Source organism: Megalobrama amblycephala, linkage group LG6 (genome assembly GCF_018812025.1).
Source record: "Megalobrama amblycephala isolate DHTTF-2021 linkage group LG6, ASM1881202v1, whole genome shotgun sequence".
NCBI lineage: Eukaryota > Metazoa > Chordata > Actinopteri > Cypriniformes > Xenocyprididae > Megalobrama > Megalobrama amblycephala.
In genome coordinates this window covers 30,857,687-30,880,597 of record NC_063049.1, presented here as the reverse complement: position 1 = coordinate 30,880,597, position 22,911 = coordinate 30,857,687, and the positions used below count along the sequence as shown (strand labels likewise).

The window sequence follows — 22,911 nt, the reverse complement described above, 5'->3', positions numbered from 1 at the left end:
AGAAGAAAAAAAAAGTCAGATGGGTTGCCAATGACATGAGTAAATGATGACAGAATGTTCATATTTGCATGAACTATCTCTTTAAAATGGGAAGCAATTTACGTCTCTTCACACAGGTCATTGTGGGACGGCCTTAGTTACCTGGAGTATTTACAAAACAATCAGATGGCATCGTTCAGAAATATGGCTTTGTCTCACAGTGACACCCCGATTACAGATTACTCCTCAGCCATAAATGCCCGTCTCTTCCTTTGCACAACGAGAGGCATTTATAACAGTCAATTTGGGTTAATCATACAATCATTGACCTGTGTTTATGACGGCCCATTAATGGAGGGTGAGGGTGGGGGGTTGGATCGGGGGTGGACATAAGAGTCTGCGATGCGCTAGACGAGCGCCTGCTTCCTATATATACTCCTTGGTTATAAAAGATCCACAGGCGCCCCTTGGGCCTGCGGTTATTGGTGTGGCTTTCAGTATGCACGATAGGTGCTTCTTCCTGACCTGATAAGTATTTAATAGATAAAGCCTTATCATTGGTGCTATTGTTCCTTGCTGTCTGCTTTTATAGCACAAGATGAAGCGCCGCAGAATACGAGAAGTAAGGAAACAAAGTCCTCCGAAATGTATGATTTTCAAAATGTTTGATGCAATAACCCACAGGTAGTGTAAATTATTTAGCAAATGATAAATATATGACTCATTTCCCACTACGCTTCCTTGTCACTTAAATACCTTATGTATAATCATATATTTCGCCATATGCAGTAAATCATGTTGGTTTGCCACCTACCTTAACCCCCTCTTTCCAATCACTCCATGTTCTTGTCTCCCTGTCTTTCAATCATCATGTTTTGTGTGCCCTCTAATGTTGATTTTTGCTGGAAGTGGGTGCTTGTGTGATGATGTAATGTGCCAGCTTTGGTTCTGGTTTGGTGGAGCTGCCTAGTACTCATTGGAGTGGAGCCCCTCCTAACTTATTCTCTTATTGAGATTTCATTACAGCCATCATTGACATGAGGCCATCTCTGATGATGTCATGGAAATATGCTACACAAATTTGCCACACAATGAGATCAAGTGGGGTTAATCGACTCTCCCCTCTCTCTGCTTCCTTTTCACAGGCATCATTAAGGTGGGCCGCTGGAACCCCCTGCCCATCCATTACCTGACAGATGCTCCAGAGGCAACGGTTGCTGATATGTTACTGGACGTTTACCACATGGTCACGCTACGCATCCAGCTACAGAGGTACGAGACGACCAAGCACTCTTAAACATAAAGGTTTTTCAATAGTCCCTTAGTTCAGCAGAGAACCTTAATGGTTTTATATATATATATATATATATATATATATATATAATTTTTTTGGAGGGGAGGAATTATTATATTATATTTAATATTAATTATTATATTAATTATTATTAACTTTCATATTATTAATTATTAATAATAATAATAATAATAGTAATATAAAATAAACAAGTATAGGTCCAATTTTAGTTTTAAATTACCAGCACAAACCAACAAAAAAAAGTTATTTGTGGAATTTTTATCTTGTGGTATCAGGCTGTAAAACCTTTAATTTGTTTGATTTTTTAGATGATTAATTGAAATCGTAATGTTTATATAATGTAATTGATAAATATTGTATCATCTGTATACAAACTATGGGAAAATAATATATTGGTTTGTTATATATAATAATTTATTATATTATTAAAAAAATCAATAATTAATAATTTATTGATATTAATTGATGTTATGCTATATATTTTATTATTATTAATATTTGTTTTTTTTAATATGTGCATTGATGGAACATGTACAAAAGTTTCCCTTTTCCATGTATTATAACACTTCAAATGTCCAGATAAGTAGGGAATTATTTTTCTTTGGCAATAATAGACTGTTGAGCAATACTCTAAAGCTCTGTGCATATATAAGAACAGGAGATAGGCCAGGGTAAACTTTTATCTGCACTCCTCAATGAGCCCTTTCATGCCCACTGATTGCAGTTTACTTCTGAAAGCTGAGGAAATAAACATAGACTCCAAAAGAGAGGATTGTAGGCATTGTGTAGTCGTGTACAATCCAGGTTTGTTTCCCTGTATCTTCATGGTGATAGTATTGCTGACCTGGCCTGCTGCAGGGTTTATTGATTAGGAATTGAAGATTATTACTTTAATGGAGGGATGAGTAAAAATGTTTTATGGATACAGCTTTGCTAAACTGGAGGACCTCCCATCAGAGCAGTGGAACCACGCTACAGTACGCAACGCCCTCAAAGAACTGCTCAAAGAGATGAACCAGAGCACCCTGGCCAAAGAATGTCCACTCTCACAGGTAGAGTTGCTACCCACTCAAATTTTTCAAATCCAACAGACATAGATTTGGCTTTAAAATGATATGTAAAGCATGGCATTTTAGATCATATGTAAAACATATGCTAACTATGCCAAAAATACAACATAATACTTAGCAGTATAACATAAATGAAAATGTTGGGCTCAATATTGCACTATGCTTGCAGTTGTTCCAATCAATATTGTCAGTACATGCTTAGAATGTTTCGTTCATCAATTCAAAATTTACTCAAATTCCCTGCATTCATGGGCCATTTCTAAAACCCAGAAATTACTTCACCATGAGAGAGAGTATGCATGTGTGTGTCTATGTGGGTGTGCATCCGCGATCCTTGCTGTGCTCATTTCCAAGTAAGCGAGCAATCTTTGAGATTTATGTATCTGTGCATGCTGTGTTTAAGTGGAACTCTGTGTGGGTGTTGATCCTCATATCAATTGTTTGCATATGTGTGTGGCTCTTCATCTCCACTTGTGTCACTGCGGCTTGAAGCTTGTCGCGGCGTTCGCTATCCGCCTTGCCTGGGTGGCTTTCCGCAGTAATGTGTTTTATAGGCCATTTATCATTGCAATTTTAAGATCTTGATCATGTGTGTTTATTTCCGTTATCCTCTGTCTTTACTCTGATTTCTTCCTTTTTACTGACCTCACTCATTTCTTGGACTTTTTTCCAGAGTATGATTTCCTCAATAGTGAATAGTTCCTACTATGCTAACGTCTCAACTGCCAAATGCCAAGAGTTTGGTCGCTGGTACAAGAAGTACAAAAAAATTAAAGGTAAGACTTTTGCTAATGACTTTTTTTGGTTATATTTTTACTCTGTCCAACCAAAATCCAGCCTCAAATCCTTCCTCTGTTATATGGTGCCATCTTAAATCAAGTGGGGAAAAAAGGTTAAGATGCTAACCTGAAATCAGCACAGTAGACTGGTCAGGAAAGCATAGCTGTGTCCAATATCGCAGTCTGAGTAGGTACTATATTTGATGAAGAACTTACTTTGTAACCGTTGAAAAGGTATGTACTATATAGTATAAATGTGTATATCACAAATGAAATCCGGATGTACTGTATCCGTCATGTTGTCATGTTGTCGCTGTCAAGTGACTTACTGCATCAGTTCTGTCGTTTCACTGCCACTGCCAACTCCTCTCCTGTGACCTAATGGGATTGTAAAGTGTCCCTTAGATGTGCACTTCAGAATTTCTCCAGGTACTTTGTCAAGTAGTAGGTCATCTATGTACTTTTCGCCTCTTGTTTTATGAATACTATGAATTTGGACATACATTTTTTACATATTTTTTTTGCCATATTTTTTTTTTTGTGTGTGTTCTGTATACATATTTTATTTATGTTTTGAGTTTACTCTGTACATGTTTGTGTAGGTTTTGAATGTGTACTGTTTGTACAAATTTGCATAGGTTTTGAATTGATGTACTTTTGTGTGTTTTAAATTTAATATGTACACATGTATATTTACATTAAATGGCTCCACAATATTTCATTTGTAATTTAAAATATATTTGTTAAAACATTATTTTATACAAATAAACAATCTAGAAAACAAAGTATATTTTATATATTAAAATAATGTCATGAATAAAAGTAAATAGTTATAGTTAGTAAATAACCCAACAAGTAACCCAACTGTTTGGTTATTTTTTTTAAAATAACCCACAGTTGGGAAGGTGCTATGTTAACCCATAGTTGGGTTACTTGTTGGGTTATTTTTAACCCAACATTTTTATTGAGTACTATATAGTAGGGAAGTATGCATATTCAGACACAGGGAATGTGTGTGGGTTTTTTTTTTATGAGATGTCCCATTTCTAGCGTGTGGTAAGGTGTTCAGGGTCATGAGCAAGTCTTGAGCTTTGTACTGCGTTTTATACGTTATCTCTTAATGACTCCTCTTACATGGGATGGGGTAACCTAAGCCTCCTCACTGCCTAATAGAAACCACTGTTCCTTCCCCCAAAATGCTGCAGGGGGTCTCCCAGCGGCAGGTCCTACAGGGAGTCGTCCCACAGCTCCGCTGTTTAAGCCTCTTAGCATCCAAATGCCTGAGACAATTTTCCTCCTCTCGTTGCCTCTTCAAAAAGTGAAATAATTACACAGCAGGACAGATCAAAGTGGGGGCTAAACCCCAAGTGCAGCGAGAGAGCTAGTGCCAACAAAGAATAAAGCAATCCTCGGCACGCTGACAGAGTAAGTGGTGTTGAGTTACACCGAGCCCCCTCCATTAGTTCTGCTCCTTGCCTCCCAGAGCTAAACACTCAGCCCGCATTGCCAGATGTGTGTGCCAGTGCGAAGAGACTCTATTGGATGACTCATGTGTCAGTCATATGATTCTAAGCCAAAGTTGTAAAAGTTTCTATTCATGAAAGAATGTTGTTGTTTCACTGTGAGCGTGATTGAGTGAGTGAATGCTTTTGTCACTTACCATGAGTTCCTTGTGTCTGTTTTAGGGGATTATTTGTGGCAAGGGCGAGAGAGCTCCGAAATCAAGGGTAAGCATCTACACTCAGATGTTTCTTTGGGTAAAGGACTGTATTGATTTGTCAACTGAAACACTAGAGAGTTTATTCTAGTGCCTCATATGCATCTCCATCCCTCTGCAGTTGAAAGGGACAGTCTTGCTGACTTCTGTGTATTAGCCCAGCGTCCGCCCCCTCACCTGGCTGGCCTGGCACAGCTTGGTCCGTTGAACAGTGCCAGCTCTCTTGTGAAAGGTGGCTCTGGAGAACCTCAGAATTCAGCCCAGTCTCAGCCTCCATCCCAAGGGCAGCCTCAAGTTTCATCATCTCATGGGCAGCTCCATCACAGTCCTCCTCTACGGGCCCAGGTGCCTCCTCCACCTCCGCCTGCCGCCTTGCAACCTCTTTTGGCACCCGGAGGACTTCTCTCACCCCAGCTCAGTCCACAGCTGGTGAGACAGCAGTTAGCCATGGCCCATCTTATCAACCAGCAGCTGGCCGTCAGCCGTCTCCTGCATCAGCACCCGCAGGCTCTTAACCAGCAGTTTCTCAATCACCCACCCATCCCACGGCCTAGCAAGTCCGGTGGCCCCGGAGAGCCCGGGTCCAACCCCTCGGCTGCGGAAGTCTCATCTGATATCTACCAACAGGTGCGAGATGAGCTGAAAAGGGCCAGTGTCTCGCAAGCAGTGTTCGCTCGAGTTGCCTTCAACCGTACACAGGTATAGTACAGACAGCATGGTGCTGAAATAGTACTCATATTGTTCGCAGGATGGAGACAGTTCAAAGAGAAACAAGGTACACAAAGTATAATAGCAAAGAACCTCTTCAGAACATACTAGTCTCTAGGGTGGGGCAATGTATTGAATATTCATGATGTTTTCATAATTATTTTGCTTGTGTAACGTGAATATTGCAATGATTTTAATGTGCTTTTTATTTGGCTATGACGTTTCTGTAAGTTACACTCAAAAAAAAGTATTATCGAAAAATAAACTTGACTTGTTTCAGCACTTCCTCTTTTTGTTGATTGGATGGAGACAGATCTGAATGCGAGTTTGCAGTCAATTGTAAAAAAAAAAAAAAAAAAAAAAAAAAAAAGGGGGCAGAGTTTAAGCAGACAATTGGAGAAGTCTGGCATATGTCAAAAGAGAGAAGTTTGTCGTTTTAAAACAAGATTTACTTAAAAATTACAAGGTCAGAAAAACTAATAAATAAAAATTAAACATACATGGATGAATCGTTCACAATAAAATCAAAAACATCCATTTAGAAAATAGATAGGGACAATTTCCATTTCATGCTCACTTTAAAGATTACTCAATTCAGTTAACTGACAATTTGTCGCACAACTGAAAAGCGTTGTTAAAAACAAGCTGAGATTTTCTTTTATTGTAAAGATCAATGCATAATACATAAATATTGAGAAATTTATTGAATATCAGCAAATATCTATCACAAAAAAAGAATATCACAACATAATATTTATAAGGTTTATTGCCAGCCCTAGTCACTATCCCATACACAGACTAAATCATATACAAATCAGGACTAAACAAGTTTAACTAAATACAAGATGATCATCAAAGTGTCAGAGTTGTTCTGTTGAAGGTTTCAAATCTGTGAGTCGCTTTGAGCATGTCAGTGTGATTGCTCTGGTCATGGTGTGAGAGGGTGATCTCATACACCCTCTCACACCTGGTGAATTCATAGAGTCACTGCAGGTCTAAATTATGTTCAATTACATCCAACATAGTGCACAGTCAGTCAAAGTGTGGGTGGAGACTTGCATGGTGCAGGTGAAGTTGCTGCATAAATGCGTTGTGAAAGAATTAGCCTTCTTCACAATGCTTCCCCTGTGCTTACGTATGTGCTTATGTGTGTACACCAGGGCCTGCTGTCGGAGATCTTGCGAAAAGAGGAAGACCCACGCTCAGCCTCTCAGTCCTTGCTGGTGAACCTCAAAGCGATGCAGAACTTCCTGAACTTACCTGAGAGCGAGAGGGACCGCATTTACCAGGAAGAGCGAGAACGCAGCATGAACCCTCCTGTGAGTCTGCCCCCAAGCACAAACCCCAGCCCTGGGGGCGCCCGCCTCTCTCAGGTACCCCACTTTTCCACCCTTGATTAGGTTCAGCCCTCTACACATCCCTCTTCCCCTGTTGCGTCTGTGTTTGTATGATTAACTGGGTGTAGAAATACCTGAAAGCTTTTGTTGTGTCTGATTCTGAATTGTTTATCTGTACGCCTATGAGATTGCTTTTGTTTCTGTCTGGATTCATGTGATCTGTTTACTTGTTTTGTTTGGCTTACACTTTGTTGTTTTCTTTGCAATCCATATCAGGCTGTTATAGTGTTAAGTTTTAAAAAGAAAATGCAAGAACTGAGTTTATTAAAGGATGGAATACACTACATGATTTTTAAAATCTGAAGAGATTTTAAAATACTAGACACCACACACAGAGTGGCTCTGACTTTTGTCAACTAGCATAGAATCCTCTGCAAAAATCTCGGCAAAAGTTTTGTAGTGTATTCCAGCCTATTCCAGTCAAAAAACAAAGGTGAAATGTTTAGTTCCATTGACATTTTTAGGTAAAGCGTATTCTAGTATGATGTAAATTATATTTTGTCTTTAAATATATTAACACATACTGACGTACTGAGAATAACAATATGGATAATTCACTAAAACAACCACACTGAGTTTCAAGACAGTGCCCTCTAAGGGTCAAACTAGCTAAAATCTGATTGCTACCTCCTTATTGCTAACGTCACGCCATACCTCCCAATGCAGAAAGTGTGGGAGCGCAGCATCGATGAACAGTTAACTCCTGACGCGTGGGCATCTATTTGGAAGAATAAGACCAAAATCACAAACTCGGTGAGGATTACATCAACACTCACTTCATTTCCTCATAGAGTGTACCTCATCCGAGACCTCCATGATCTGTATGAGTAGTGATCAGTTGTAGGCATGACACTTTTCCCATTTTGAAAATAAATGCTCAATAAGTCAAGCTACTACAGAAGGTGCAAATTTATACTGTTTATATTAATGTTTGTTGGCGATTACAGGGTTCACACCCATTAAAACTTCAGGTTCACAAGCTCTTGATTCTCTAAAATGACAAATGCAGGAAAGCATGGCTTTTCTCCTGTCATGGCATGTTTATATTAAATGACCTGGAACCTGGTGCGTGGACTTTCTAGAATGCTTGTATGAAGCATATGAATGCGCCTGCTTTCAACCTCAGGACCACTGTGAATGAACCCATGCAGATAATAAAAATCCTTCTGATATGAGAACAAAGTTCTCATTCTTTGGTCTTAGGGAATGTGGTTGTGTATTATCATTACTATTATGTCTGTATATGTTTATCTCACAATCGTTTTTACTGGGGAATGTGAGATTACTTGCCTGTGCCTGCAGAGCAACTTCAAACATTGAATGAGAAAACACACCACTCTAAAATCAATACACCATACTTCAAACACGTACTACAAAGAGTTTACTTATGGATGCTTTAATGATTTATCTGCTAAAATCTTAGTACATTGCAGGTACAAACAAGGATCCATGAATGTTGTCATATTGTACTCTCTGTAGCAATTATGAATGTTTATCTAACCAATCTGTCTTCTTTGTTACTTTTAACTTTGACCGCTGGACCCTCACAGTCCAAGACTTCTGGTCCTAATCCTGACCTTCCCCTGAAACTGGAACCGCTGGTTAACATCACCTCGGCCATCTATGACGAAATCCAGCAGGAGATGAAACGGGCAAAAGTGTCTCAGGCACTTTTTGCCAAGGTGGCAGCCAATAAGAGCCAAGTAAGAACTGATTCAGTAATTATTTAGCCAGATTTTCTCGTTATTGTTTATAAACCTGACACGTTTCCATCCTTTCATATAACATATGCCAAAACTAAACCTTCAACTGAACTTAAAAATGAGCAAATACACAGGGGAAACAAAATACTTTTGTCTTCTGGTTTTCAAGTACATCTTATATATAAGTTTACATTTTATTTTATTCTACTGGAGAACTTAATCAACTTGGCATCTTTATATGATTATTGTTAGTAATGTATTTGAGTCAACTAAGTGTACACTGTGAAAGTGAGGTTGGGTACATGAGGTGCTTTTCAGGTACTTCAGCTTAAATGGATTATGAACTTAAATGGCTTTTATTATGAAAATAATAAAAAAATTAATACATATTAATCATTTTAAAAATCTATTTTATGTGCTTGAAATGTTGAGGGATAGGATATTTGAGACAGTTACTTCAAACTGATTTGTTTTATTCTAAAAAAGACTAAAGTTTACACTTAGCCTACATGTTCTTTCCTCAGTCGCTGTAGGGGAAGTAACGGTGTCCGTCTGTGCAGGAATTTATATCTGATTCTGGCGCGTCTCTGTAGTTGATAAACAAAAACATCAACATCAACAGATAGCCTGATAAATGCCTTCCATTTGTTCATCTCTGACTTACCATTCCAGATCCTGCCAAAGAATCTCATTCCTTCTTTCAGTGCTTTTCTCTCCCATCCCATGAGTCATCGTGACTTATGCTGTGATACAGACGTGCATCCAGTGTTCCATAGACTGATCTGATTAATGTTCTCTTACGTTTTACATTGACACTTGTTCCCAGATAGGTATATAAAGAATGCAGAATATTGTGACTAGAAGTATGTGTATACCATGGAAGTGCAATACTGGCTTTGAGGCTTAAATATTTTTGAGGCTTTAAAAAACTCAAATATTTACTAGCTGTAAAATGTAATTGCAGCAGTTATGAAAAGCACATCATGGGAATCTACTTTTGCTTTTTTTTAAATTGTTTTTTAAGCTTTAAGCTTATTCATAAAATTAGAGTCCAAAATTAACACTTGGCTAACTCCACTACTAAGTAAAAAAAGGCTTTGGCGAGCAAATAAAAAGAGCAATTGTATAAATGTATATTTTCCTTTGTCATACATAAATACAAATAAATTCACGGTTTCTGCAAAAATGTTAAGCGGCACAGCTATTTTCAACATTGACAATAATAGGAAATGTTTCTTGAGCAGCAAATCATCACATTAGAGTGATTTCTGAAGGATCATGTGACACTGAAGACTGGAGTAATGATGCTGAAAATTCAGCTTTGCCATCACAGGAATAAATTATATATATATATATATGTATATATATATATATATATATATATATATATATATATATATATATATTAAAATATAATAAAGTAGAAAACAATTTTTTATTGTAATAATATTTTACAATGTTACTGATTTTCTGAATTTTTTATCAAATAAATGCAGCCTTGGTTAGATTTCTTTTGAACACTAGTATGTATGTATCTCTCTCTCTCTCTCTCTCTCTCTCTCTCTCTCTCTCTCTATATATATATATATATATATATATATATATATATATATATATATATATATAATTTCCACTAAAACATATATGTGCATGTGGGTGGTAAATTTTCTCAGTTCACTTGCCATTGACAGGTATGGAAAAAAATTAAAGGGTTAGTTCACCCAAAAATGAAAATTCTGTCATTTATTACTCACCCTCATGCCGTCCCACACCCGTAAGACCTTCACTAATCTTCGGAACACAAATTAAGGTATTTTTGTTGAAATCCAATGGCTCTGTGAGGCCTTCATAGCCAGCAATGACACTTCCTCTCTCAAGATCCATAAAGGTAACGTTACTAAAAACATATTTAAATCAGTTCATGTGAGTACAGTGGTTCAATATTAATATTATAATGTGGCAAGAATATTTTTGGTGCGCCAAAAAAAAACAAAATGACGACTTATTTAGTGATGGCCGATTTCAAAACACTGCTTCAGGAAGCATCGGAGCACAAATGAATCAGTGTATCGAATCATGATTCAGATCGCGTCAAACTGCCAACGGCTGAAATCACGTGACTTTGGCGCTCCGAACAGAAGATTCGATACACTGATTCATTTATGATCCGATGCTTCCTGAAGCAGTGTTTTGAAATCGGCCATCACTAAATAAGTCGTTATTTTGTTTTTTTGGCGCTCCAAAAATATTCTCGTTGCTTTATAATATTAATATTGATCCACTGTACTCACATGAACCGATTTAAATATGTTTTTAGTACCTTTATGGATCTGTCTGGATTCCTTGAGAGAGGAAATGTCATTGCTCCCTATGGAGGCCTCACTGAGCCATTGGATTTCAACAAAAATATCTTAATTTGTGTTCCGAAGATTAACGAAGGTCTTACGGGTGTGGAACGGCATGAGGGTGAGTAATAAATGACAGAATTTTCATTTTTGGGTGAACTAACCCTTTAACGGCCACATTGTCTGAGTGCAAAGGACAACAATGATCATTTCCTTTAACATGAGCTGGAAAAGCATGGCATTCATTTCAGAGTGTTGATAAAGAATTTTTTTCAAAAGCTATTGGACCATTTGTTTGTCTCTCTCTAATTTAGATCAAAGAGATAATTGATTTAGTCAAATATGATCCCACTCCCAGCTGCGCCTAATTCTTACCATGTAATAGCCTGAGAGAGCTTTGGTCTCTGCTGCTCTTTACTGAGGATCTCAGTGTTATTGCGGTATGGCTTTGCAGGTGTGACCACCTCATCTAGAGGCATGTGTTTTAGGGTCGTCTTCGCATGTTTGCGTGTATGAGATGTGTCAGCAAAGTGCTGCTCTGGTGGTGTGTGTATATATGAATGTGTGTGTGACAGATGCGGTTAGGTCTCATAGGTCTGGGGTCGGGTGGGGGGGTCACGGCTGAACGCGCCCATCTGCTGCAGCTGGCCAGGAGGAGCTGAGGGAGAAGGAGAGAGAGAGAGAGATGCTCAGGTCATTAACAATGTGTGCTGGAAGAGGTTGGCTGCACATAACAGCTGGTGTCAAAGACTGGCCCAGTCTAGCAGAGATAATCAAATCTTCCTCATCTCCCACCATTTCACTCTCTCTTTCACACTCTCTCTGCTTTCTCAGTGCACTTGTGATGCTTTGTGGTGGTACTTGTTTACTGTAAAGTAAACTTGACAGTCATAAAATAAACACAAACGCGTGGTGAGTTGTTTCACATCACATTCTGCCCATCATCCCTATATATTAAAGTGACAAAGTCTCTATGGCGGAGCTTTAGTGGGTATCCAACTAAGCAGACAAGGCAAATATTGATACTATTTAGTGATATTGTTGAAAAAGTACCTTCAGCTAAACAAAATGTGTAATGAATGCTTTTCCTTTCTTTAGGGATGGCTGTGCGAGCTGCTTCGCTGGAAAGAGAGTCCCAGCCCAGAGAACAGGACTCTCTGGGAGAACCTGTGTACTATCCGGAGGTTTCTGAGCCTTCCGCAGACGGACAGGGATCTGGTATACGAGGAAGAGTCCCGCCATCACCACAGTGAACGGCTGCACACTGTACTACACTTGCCCACTGACCCTCAGGTGAGTTTTTGAAACTTTGAGTTGCATACTTCAAATATGTATGGCAAAAGAAAGCAGTTAATGTGGCGTTTGCACTGCAGGGTGGTCATATTATGAGAAATTAATTGTTCCTTGATTCCTCCCAGTACAGATAGACGATTTATAAATGGTCTATCATTTTAACCATAATAAATGTTCATTTTGATCTTCTACAACTTTCCGATGTCAGGAAGATTAATAAATTAACTCAACCGCCCACATTTATGTCAAAACCAGATATTCAGTTTTCAGAAAATTAATTTTTAACAATCTGACCCTAAGTTTTCAGCATGTTTTGTTATTCTAACACTGTCAAGCAGGATTTTTCTAGTTTTTTATTAAAGAATGGTGTCATAGAAACTATACCGAGCTTAACAGAAAACCCACAACTTATGTGCGAGTGCTGTAACTAAGGTTGAAAAATGTCCGTAAAATGTCTAATAAAAATATTTAATTTAATTTAATTTAAGTTATCTCTATTGCCTGTTCTTTTTTGCCCAAAGTGCCTAAAAGTGGAGGAAAAGCAAATTCTACATAAATGTTTTAAGCATAATTCTCTTAAGATCATATAAATGTGTGTTTCATTGTGTGAATGCACACATCTTTGAGGCTTTAGTTTTAATATCAGCATTATTCATGCAGCATTTCTGCCAACACCTAATAACCCAGCACACCCCAACCTCTTTAATCACACACACACACACACAATTCCAAATAACACGCTACTGATTAAATGGACTTTCCCCTATGCCAGCCAGGGTCATTACTGTGGACACACACTTTTCCAGTATTAACATAGACACACATTCATTCACTGTATGCACACACATCTACACACTAATACTTATATGTAAATACATTCACACACAAACCGCATACACATAAATCTACAAACACTTGGATCAATGCTTTCCACCTTCTTTTAACCTACTCTTCTTTCTCACCCTGCCTGTAAAGCATTGCAGTTTAATTCACTCACAATGATTGCTGTTTATTAACATTTATTAACTTGAGTTAAGCAGCCGTATTAAGATTAAGTACTAACAAATGGAGACAGAGTGACTCTCAGTTTCTCTGCTTGCCCATTACGCTTCTTTCTCTCTCGCATGCTTTCTCTTTTATGTTAGTGGAATAAACAGTCTGTTGGCAGCATGTGTATGTGTGTAAATATACTCATTTATGTGTTTTGGGCGCAGAAGGAAATGCCCCATTAGGACACACCCTGACAGACAGTGCCACCACAGCCCTGATATTAATAATTACGGGAAGAGAAGGAACACTCACACAGAAACGCACATATATGCACATACACACGTGCGTAATGACTCAAGGGACTTTACTACAGTCAGTTTCTTTAGTAACTCCACAATGACTTTGGCCATGAACTCTTGCACAATATTTATCATAAAAATGCATAAGGAAAGTCAGTGCATTTATTAAATATTATTTATGTTCATATTCATAGTATTCATATATATATATATTACTATATATACTTTTTAAAATTCATTTTTATGTGATGTAATATTAATGTATTGATCATTTAATTAAAATTCCTAAAATACACTTCACTGAGCCATTGTTGATCAGGATCAACCACTTTTATGTATGGACTATTTCATTTCTAAAGGAAATTAAAGATTAGACAGGTTTGACAATATTGTGTTGTGTCAACACATTTTTTTTTTTTTTTGATGTTGTAATGAGGGACCCTCTTCAGATCCCCAGCAGCCCCTTCGGCTCCAGCCTGCCTGCCACCACAGTCAGCACATGCGTACCAGCTGCTTATGCAGACATGAGCATGTTAATGAATGAACACACATGCAGAAAATACATGTATACAGTTTATTTAGCACATACCACCTCAGTGTGACCAACAGACTACACTGATGTATTTACTTTAACCTTATAAGATATAACTAGTTATAACATAACTCAAAGATCCTTGTCTGGTTTAAACCATGAAATCCTGTAACATTCACGTGTCAAACCAAATAAAGCGTGTGATTTGTGTGCTCTATCTCATAATGAGGGATGTGTACATGGATATCCTGTTGAAAAGACCAGCATTGCTGATTATTTTATTTTTTTTGCCGTTGTACTTAAGCAAAAGGTAATTATTACAATATTGTCTAAAAAAAAAAGTGCTTTGTATAAAAATAACAGAGCATTGTTTCTCTAACCTTTTAGATTAAATTTAGACCTAAAGAGAAAATGTTATTTATAGTTATAGAGCATAAATAAGCATAAATATTGTTCCAAAGCAGAAAGTTGCCATTCATTTTTTTCTTTGATTTTGGTCAAATCAATTTTTTTGGTGTGTGTGAACTTTTTGCAGACTCCCTATCAGTGATGGGAATAACGGCGTTATAAATACACGGAGTTACTAACAGCGTTACTTTTTTCAGTAACGACTAATCAAACGAATTACTGAAGCGGTTTTCATCTGAGTAGGCTCTCTCTCAGCCAGAGGATCTGCAAAGTTTTTTTCTCTGGTGTGTGTTGGGGTTAGTTATACACAAATATAATTTTAAACTGATAATAAAGTACGATGCTCTGTGTGTGTGTCTGTCAGCATGCGAGCGGAGCGCGAGCTCAAACCAGAATACCCTTTGTGACATGCTGGATAGAAAATATGTGAAAAAAGTTTTTTTCTAGTTATTCATTTAAGCCATTAGTTGACTAATCACATTTATATTAATTTAATTTCTTAAATACTGGAGAGAATAAACCATAATAATGAGCGTTTACATAATACATATGCTATATAGGCTATATAGCCCTCAAGCACACGCATTAAGCTTGCCATAAAGAACCGGCAAAAGTAATGATTATGAATGTGACAAAAACAGCAAGGAGACATTTGAATTGCTTATTAATAAAGTAATGTTTTCTGAATCAGTGTCAGCTGCAAAGATTAAGTTGACATTGCTGACTCTCATCATCTCCGCATGTGGACGCGCCTAGAGAGAAAATACACATTTCATTCGGATTACATAATCAGAGTAGCCTATTTATTGGTAATTAGTTACTTTTATAATGATGTAACTCAGTTACTATTTGTGAGAAGTAACTAGTAACTATAACTAATTACTTTTTTAAAGTAATGTGCCCAACACTGCTCCCTATAGCACCCATTGTGGCCCCCCCAGGGAATCCGCGTGCAATTTTTAAAAAATGAATCACGAATCATGCCACCTCCAGTGTTTTTTTCATGTAGCTTAAAGGTTTCAACCACTCCAGGACTGGTCCGCGTGAGCCCCTGGGTGCAGCTTACCTCACCTTAGGGACACACTCAGTCACACTAACACAATCTAGAAGGCTGACCCGGTCCCACATCATCTTCACGCTGTTTCTGCAGTGCGTGTGCATGGTCTTAAGTGCCTCCCTTTGCTCATTTGGCAGGACATTTCTTATGAATAATTTCTCCTTTGTTTTTGCTAATTTGGATGCTGCGATGTGCACTGGAGTGCCCAATAGACCCTGCCATGTGGATTGGGACCCCGATTGAGTGCTGGGGTTGGAGGCGAGCAAGCAATGCACATACTTGCATGTTCACACACACTTAGCATGGCAAACATTTTCATAGACATCACTGACCCTTTAATATAGATATCAAGGCCTTACTCAGAGCTCAATGAACAAGTTTATTCCTGCAGCCTTTGATTAATCAGTTATTTTATTTATATAATATAATATAGTATTGATTTAATTTAATATGGTAGCTAGGGTATGAAAGCCGGTTTCCTCCTTAGTGTGAAAAAGTAAAACAGTAAATTGAGATAAAGTTTAAAATAAGAAATAAAGTCACATTTACTAAGAAAATAATAGCAATTTTGAGATCAAATGGTAGTTTTTTTGTTCTTGTTGTAGTTGTTTTGGAGTAACATGCTTTCATACTAGGATGATTGATTAATGTGTACTGTGTTGATGAAGTCATTGGGTTGTTCTTAGTTACTTGTTGCCTTTTTCTTTTATTTCTGTGGATTGCCTAAACTCTACTTCTTAAAAAGTAGAGTTATTCTTAAAAAATATCAAGACACACACACAAACATGACTCACCCATTCCTGAGGTATTGCAATGTGGCAAAGAAAAATTATGATGCACATGATAATTGGAGAAGGTGAAGTCATGCACAAGAAAACCAACAGGAAAGTGTCTTTCTCATCATTACATATTTATCTGCCTGTTAATGGCATCTCCAGTGGCAACACAGCCCCACTTAATCCTGCCTCCGTCCCCATGAGGGCCAGTCCTCATTAAGAATCAACTGAATTTTTTATGTTCTATAATTCTTTCATACTTCACCATAATTTGCCTTGATTTCTGTTTAAAGAAAAAAAGATACTTTTTCTTAATGCAGTTAACTCACAAACCCATCCCAGCTTGGAATTAGAAAAGAAGGAAGCGATGGAGATGAATATTGAAAGAAAGAAAAAAAGAGTTCAGGGAAAAATGGCCCTTTGTCCAAATGTGACTCCTGTGGTTGAGAAGACTTTGTTTAAGAACTGAGTAGGTGAATAAATTGGATGGTGGAGGAAATCGGAGGTTGGCTCTATAGCTAAAGCAGGATTTTGAAATGGAGTCACTCCTCTGGCTTGGCAGAAAAACTCTTCATTAATGTCCACCATTAGAGCAAAGAAACAGGAACCTCTTAGACGGTTTACTATGAATGGGATTTTAGAGGATTCACTCTCCATCTCTGAATTTGAAAATATACCCGAGGATGCCAAAGCAATGGTATGTAAGGTGTGTGTTGTGCATTTTGGATTGTACTGTATATTTGTCTTTGGAACTTAACTAACTTGTTCCCAGAATTCCATAAAATAATACACACAACAAGCAAACACATACAGGATGAATAGGTTTGTCAATGTGCGTGTGTGTGTGTGGTCTCTTTAGCTAAGCTAACGGGTATTTTGTGCTGTTATGCCTTGTGGTCAATCTAATTATTCACCATCTTCAAACTTCTTCAAATTTCTTTTTCTCTTCCTTTCTTGTGGCCTCTGTTTGTTTCTCTGAGACATGGAAAGTAATACATTATGGAGAAATAGAGAAGAAAAAAAGAACAAACCTACACACTTCCTGTAAAGCGCCAGCCCAAAACAGCCCCCACAAGTGAAATCGGAGCAATTTCATGGTCTGGCCTGCCCTCAATATTATTTAAAAAATACCCTGTTATTATTTAGGGAATAGAGAGAGAGCAGGAGAGAGACAGAGAGAGAGGCGCATGACTATTATCTTTATGTAGGTCCTTTAATTTTAATGCACCGCAGATTTATAGCTTAGCATTCCAGTGTGGAGGCACTGGGCACCCCACCCTGGTCATAAACTCAGCAGGACAGCGCCACAGACTTCGATAGCTCAGCTGTGACACACTGCACCTTCCCTTGTATCAGAGCTCACCAGATAGCCTACCTCTTTCTTCACTGTACTAAATATACAGTATGCTATTTACTCTTTATCCTGTTTTACCACTGTTTTGCACTCTATTCCCCCAGTCCCCCTTCTGTGCCTCTCCCTATTCCTACGTATTTTAGCGCCCACACTAGAAGAAAATGGCAGATTTATTGACATATGAAACATATTGAGGGTCTCAGAACCTCTGTTAAAACAATAGTGTAGCTCTATTAGCCTGCTAACTTGTTGGAAAATGTTAATAGTTACACTGTTTGTGTACAAGACAATAGCATATGCTAACAATTTCACATCTTATGTCAAAGTCAAAAGTGTCATTTCTGGCTGGCTGTGTTTTGGCGCTTGCATTACTTTTTCTGTTAAATTTAGCAGTCAACTTGTCTATGCTAACAGGGATGGGATGTATCCCTGTCAAAATGAGAGATGAAAACCAACTTGTCACTATACATCAAATGTAATGTTGCTTTAAACACATTTCCTCATAACAGATTCTTTTGATGTAATTTATTTTGGTTTTGGTGAGTATTTGTTTAGCTTCTTCCTCTGTTGAATTTCATGCGGTTGATGTGTCAGCTCAGATGCTGTTAGTTGCCTTGATGCCCTCAAAACATGATGCAATGACAAAATATTCAATCTTGTGGAATTATGTGTACAATATACATAGTTAAACAATCATAGCCTGGGGCAGTCTGGTTGGATTTTTACCAGAGTTGATCACATACTCAAGTGCAGAGAGGACATTAACTCCAAGAGACATTCATTGAAAGGACACTTTGAACTTTTAAGCAGTTTTCAATTATTCCATACTGCTGACTCTTGTTTATAAGTTTACTAATAAAACTTTTCATCTTTCTCACTAGGCACTTCACAGACAGCCCATGCAGCCGCTAAAGGACCACTCTCCGATCCGAGAAGAACCTGTTCCCAGTTCTGGAGTCGAAGAAAACCCTCAGGGTAACGCAGGTTCAGGCAACAACGGTGGGGTTAGCAACGTCACCAAGAAACCTCGTTCCCGCACCAAGATCTCTCTGGAGGCTCTAGGCATCTTGCAGAGCTTTATCCAAGACGTGGGCCTCTACCCTGACCAGGAAGCGATTCACACCCTTTCAGCCCAACTGGATCTGCCCAAACACACCATCGTTAAGTTTTTCCAGAACCAGCGCTATCATGTGAAGCATCATGGCCGACTGAAGGAGCTCGGATCTGAGGGCGGCGGTGTAGACGTGTCCGAATACCGTGACGAGGAGCTGCTCTCCAGTTCAGAGGATGCAGAGTCCAGTGAAGATGGACACGAGGAGATCTACAGCGGGCATGAGAGTGTGCCGGCCGGAGGAGCCAACTCTGTCTCAACTCCAGCTGTTTCTTCTGGCCAAGAAGAGAATAAAGACAAAGGCCTGCCTCTGGGGTCAGCCAGACCCAGCTCCCTGCCCCCATGCAGTTCATCCTCAAGTCCCCGAGATCAAGCAGAATATCAGAGATAAAACAGCCTCCGCAAAGACTATACTGTAGGTGGGGAGAGGCAAGGAGTGAGCACATACAACTATTCTGTAGTAGAGGAGAGTGTTGAGGACAGCTTAGAAATTTACTGACAAAGACACAGTGTCCTCTGAGGACCTGTAAAAGTCAAATCAAAACAGATCTGCATTTTGGTTGAGGCATGTAAAGTGTTGGTGTAGAAAAATGAGTTGTGAGCTACTCCTGGCCTCATACCTTACTAGTTACTTACAGGAATGTGATGGTACAGAAGCAGTCCCTACAGTGTACTGCAAGGAAAGTATTTAGCTGGCTGGAAAGCTTTCATTTCCTAGATGTAAATCATCAAATTAAGGCAGGTTTCAAGATGGCTGCCTTAACCCCAAGTTGTCACAAGCATTCAAGCTTGCATGCTAAGAATGTCAAGACGGCCAGTCTTTCACCAAGTATTTCATTTCTATTCAAAGAGCGTAGGGTCTCTTATAAGATACCACTATCAATGCCCCCTCTTCACCTCTACAGGGTTAAAATGGCAGGGACAGAGCTTTAGATGAGCCATGGATCTCCTATAGGACACTAACAACTTCACTCCTGCCCAATCAGGGAGTCTAGTGGGCGGCTGTGGCTGTCCTCATCTTCCCCTCCATGATGGGGCATTCTGGCGGTCGCCAACGGAGGGCCGTGCTTGACTGCTAAAGCAGTTGGTTGGGTTAGAGGTACAGATGAGCTCTTGGGTGTACACATCAGCCCAGCCCAGGAACCCTACTATAAACATGTGGTGTGCTGAAAGGTCTACAGTTAGCCCAATGGCGCTTTTGAAGACCGCGCCATCCCTCCCACAACCAGCCACAACGATCATTCCAAGCAGTCCCACACGGTTCAAGAAATCACTCCTTTACCCCCACCACCCATGCACACCCAACACAGACTGTGCACAACATCACTATCCGTCACTTCTGTCCAGTGGTTGAAGGTTTGCTTTATACAGATATGTTTAGACCGTAGGTTTCATTCCAGGTTTGCTCTCTCAGCACTTAAAAGGCAGAGCGTGTTGAGTTAAACATAATTGGCAGGATGACTGACTGCTATGGACAGAAGGACAATGTTGAGGGTGTAGTCTAACTGCATCTGCTTCTGACCTAGTGGAGAAAAGTGAACCATTTTCAGCAACTGCGCTTGTGAGGAAGTGCGGTAGTCCTTCTCTCTTCCGTCACCTCCCACAGCTCTCTCTTTTACTGACTGTTGCCCACAATGTCCTGATTTGACCACACTTAGCCACACCCATCTCCACAGCACTATTTATTGCTATCTTCACCCTCAATTATTATTGTTGTTATTGTTATTATTGTTATTATGGTTGTTCTTGTTGTTATTTTTAGTTCTATTTTCATGGTCTAATATCAGCTTTTGGCTTGCAGCAGTTGTTTTGGTAATGAGAGACATTGTGAAAGAAAGAAACACTGCCAAAACAGAGAGGAAAGAATTAGAAGCAGTTACTGAGTGAATCATGTGATATATACTGTCAATTCTATCAGCATTATGTACTTTTCCAAAGAGAACAGCACTTGGCAGATGAGGTGTTGAATATTAAAACAATAGAATTAAGAGGAATCATTGGAATTTCTATTATCTTTTTGTGCATATGATGACAATCCTTCTCTTGAGCCAATCAGAACTCAGCAAGCATGAACTCTGCATTCTGATTGAAACTTTGATCAGCGTAACTTGAGGCAACATGGCCACCTGTTGCAAATCGTCCGTGACACCGTGGCAACACTTGGATCCAGGGTTCTGATTTGTTTTTAAAAAAATCAGCTGCTACTTGCTCTTTCACAGAAAATAGACAAAATATTGTTGTTAACCTTATGCTAACCCTTAAACTATTTTTGTTTTAAACAAGTGATAATTGTGGTCTATGTCCATGTTTTGTCTATTGCAAATGGAAATGTTTTATTTAGAATCTTTAATGTGCAAAATGCTGATGTGATTCTTGCAATTACTTTGAGCATCCTGACTCTTTCACATAGGCAGTGTCCACACCTGCACATGCCTACGAGTAATGCATTCCAGCAGAACATTAATTAAAAATGGGTATAAACATATTTTTATCAGAAAGTATGGGTTGTATTTTAAGTATATAACCCTGAGAAATCGTTCTCCAGGGCGTAGATCATTTGTACCTTGTTATGATTTCACATGCAACATTTTTTCACTTATATTCAAATGAAGACCAGAGTAAGGCCTCAAAGACTAGAGCTAGCTAATAAGATCAGGGAGTGACAATAATTCATATGAAAGTGTTGGTGGAACAAGAGCCTGGTGTGCTTACCTAGCAACTGTTGACACCTTGACAGCCCAAGAGTGTGTTGTGGTTCTCTACTACTCACCTCTCCAGAGAGATCGAATTCTTCTAGTCATTTTCTGCCCAATTCACCCATCTACATTGTCACCTTTTTCACTCTTGCTGTTTGCTTGAGTTTCCCTGGTCTGCATTTGCCCAAATCTGATCTTTCTGGTCAATCGTAAGTGATCGCAATCCCCCTAAAATCATAAATTCTTAAATCAACATCCTTAAAAATCTGATTATGTGATTTTTCTTCTTGTTCACTGAAAACAATCTGCAGTCTCTTAGGTTATTTCACCCTATTTCCAGTCATTAAAAACTTTTAAAGTTTGTTACATTTAAGTGGTCAAAAAATGCTTTGTCGTCTTCTGTATTTTAAATGGAACAAATGCTGGATGTCGCATTGAATGACAAGATACACAATCTGGGAGATCTTGGATACCTGCAGGTTTCGCAAAAGGTCTTTAATAACACGGTAGTGATTGCCTGCTTGATCTACACCTTACTTAAGCCTGTCAATCATCAGTCACTTTTGGAGGCCAGCACCGCCTCTTTCGTTACACTCCAAGCATCTTCTCCAAATCCCGCCACCCTGCTGAGATTAGATCAGCTGGAGACAAGCACTTCTGATGAGTCCGTCCATATACACCTCCCAAATTACCCTCATAAATGATGAGAGTGTGTGCACGCATGTGTCTGTGTGTCCTAGACTGGTGTTTAACCTACCATGGGGGTGGCTTACCACTCAGCGGGAGCGAACAACTACGCACTTCTTCTACTCCATCACCTCCTCCTCTCCATCTTTGTCAGAGTTAGTGCTGAGAGTGACGCTGAAGAGAAAACAAAGAAGATTCCAAGAGTCCCTGATGAGCACTAGGTCAAGGTCACTGCCCAATTATCCATGTCTTTCATTTTCATTCTGTCTTTTCAGTTCTCTGTGCCATCTCTCTGTTCCCTCATTTTCTCGTTCACCAGGCGGGAAAGTAATCGTTGTCTCCCATGCTGTGGTGTCGAGGTTAAGTGGAGGTGATCATGTCTTGTGGAGAGGGTAGTTCCTTGAGAGGCAGCAGACTCCTGGAGTGGCATGTCTGAGAAGGGTTGCGGTTAAGACAAAGGCTTTAGTCACTTGTTTGGCATATGTTCATCCACAAAGCCACTATAACATTAGGTTGACTTTCAAAGATTTGGGTGGAAAAGCTGAAGGCCTCCAAGGCCACTTTTTAATATTTACACATTATGTAGACAATTAGATCTGGGCAGTTTCTAACTTTGACTTCCCTTGTGTTTAAAATGTATCACTTAGATATTAAATGTACAGGTACACAAGAATGTCACATACAAAAGAGGAAGG

At 39.0% G+C, this 22,911-nt stretch overlaps 1 protein-coding gene across 4 annotated transcripts in view; it reads left to right on the top strand.

Moving 5' to 3' along the window:
• The window catches only part of satb2 (SATB homeobox 2), a 43,368-nt gene extending 21,471 nt beyond the window's left edge, over nucleotides 1-21,897 (top strand). For 3 of the 4 annotated variants that reach the window (XM_048193891.1, XM_048193890.1, XM_048193893.1), the window contains 10 exons: nucleotides 1,125-1,251; nucleotides 2,223-2,346; nucleotides 3,038-3,140; nucleotides 4,829-4,870; nucleotides 4,982-5,559; nucleotides 6,729-6,941; nucleotides 7,632-7,718; nucleotides 8,516-8,668; nucleotides 12,112-12,306; nucleotides 18,604-21,897. In XM_048193891.1, the coding sequence (XP_048049848.1) occupies nucleotides 1,125-1,251; nucleotides 2,223-2,346; nucleotides 3,038-3,140; nucleotides 4,829-4,870; nucleotides 4,982-5,559; nucleotides 6,729-6,941; nucleotides 7,632-7,718; nucleotides 8,516-8,668; nucleotides 12,112-12,306; nucleotides 18,604-19,224 (2,243 nt within the window). In that variant the 3' untranslated portion in view covers nucleotides 19,225-21,897. The remainder of the gene's footprint in view (nucleotides 1-1,124; nucleotides 1,252-2,222; nucleotides 2,347-3,037; nucleotides 3,141-4,828; nucleotides 4,871-4,981; nucleotides 5,560-6,728; nucleotides 6,942-7,631; nucleotides 7,719-8,515; nucleotides 8,669-12,111; nucleotides 12,307-18,603) is intronic. The other variant, XM_048193892.1, reaches the window with a different exon arrangement.
• The last annotated feature ends 1,014 nt before the right edge of the window (nucleotides 21,898-22,911 follow it).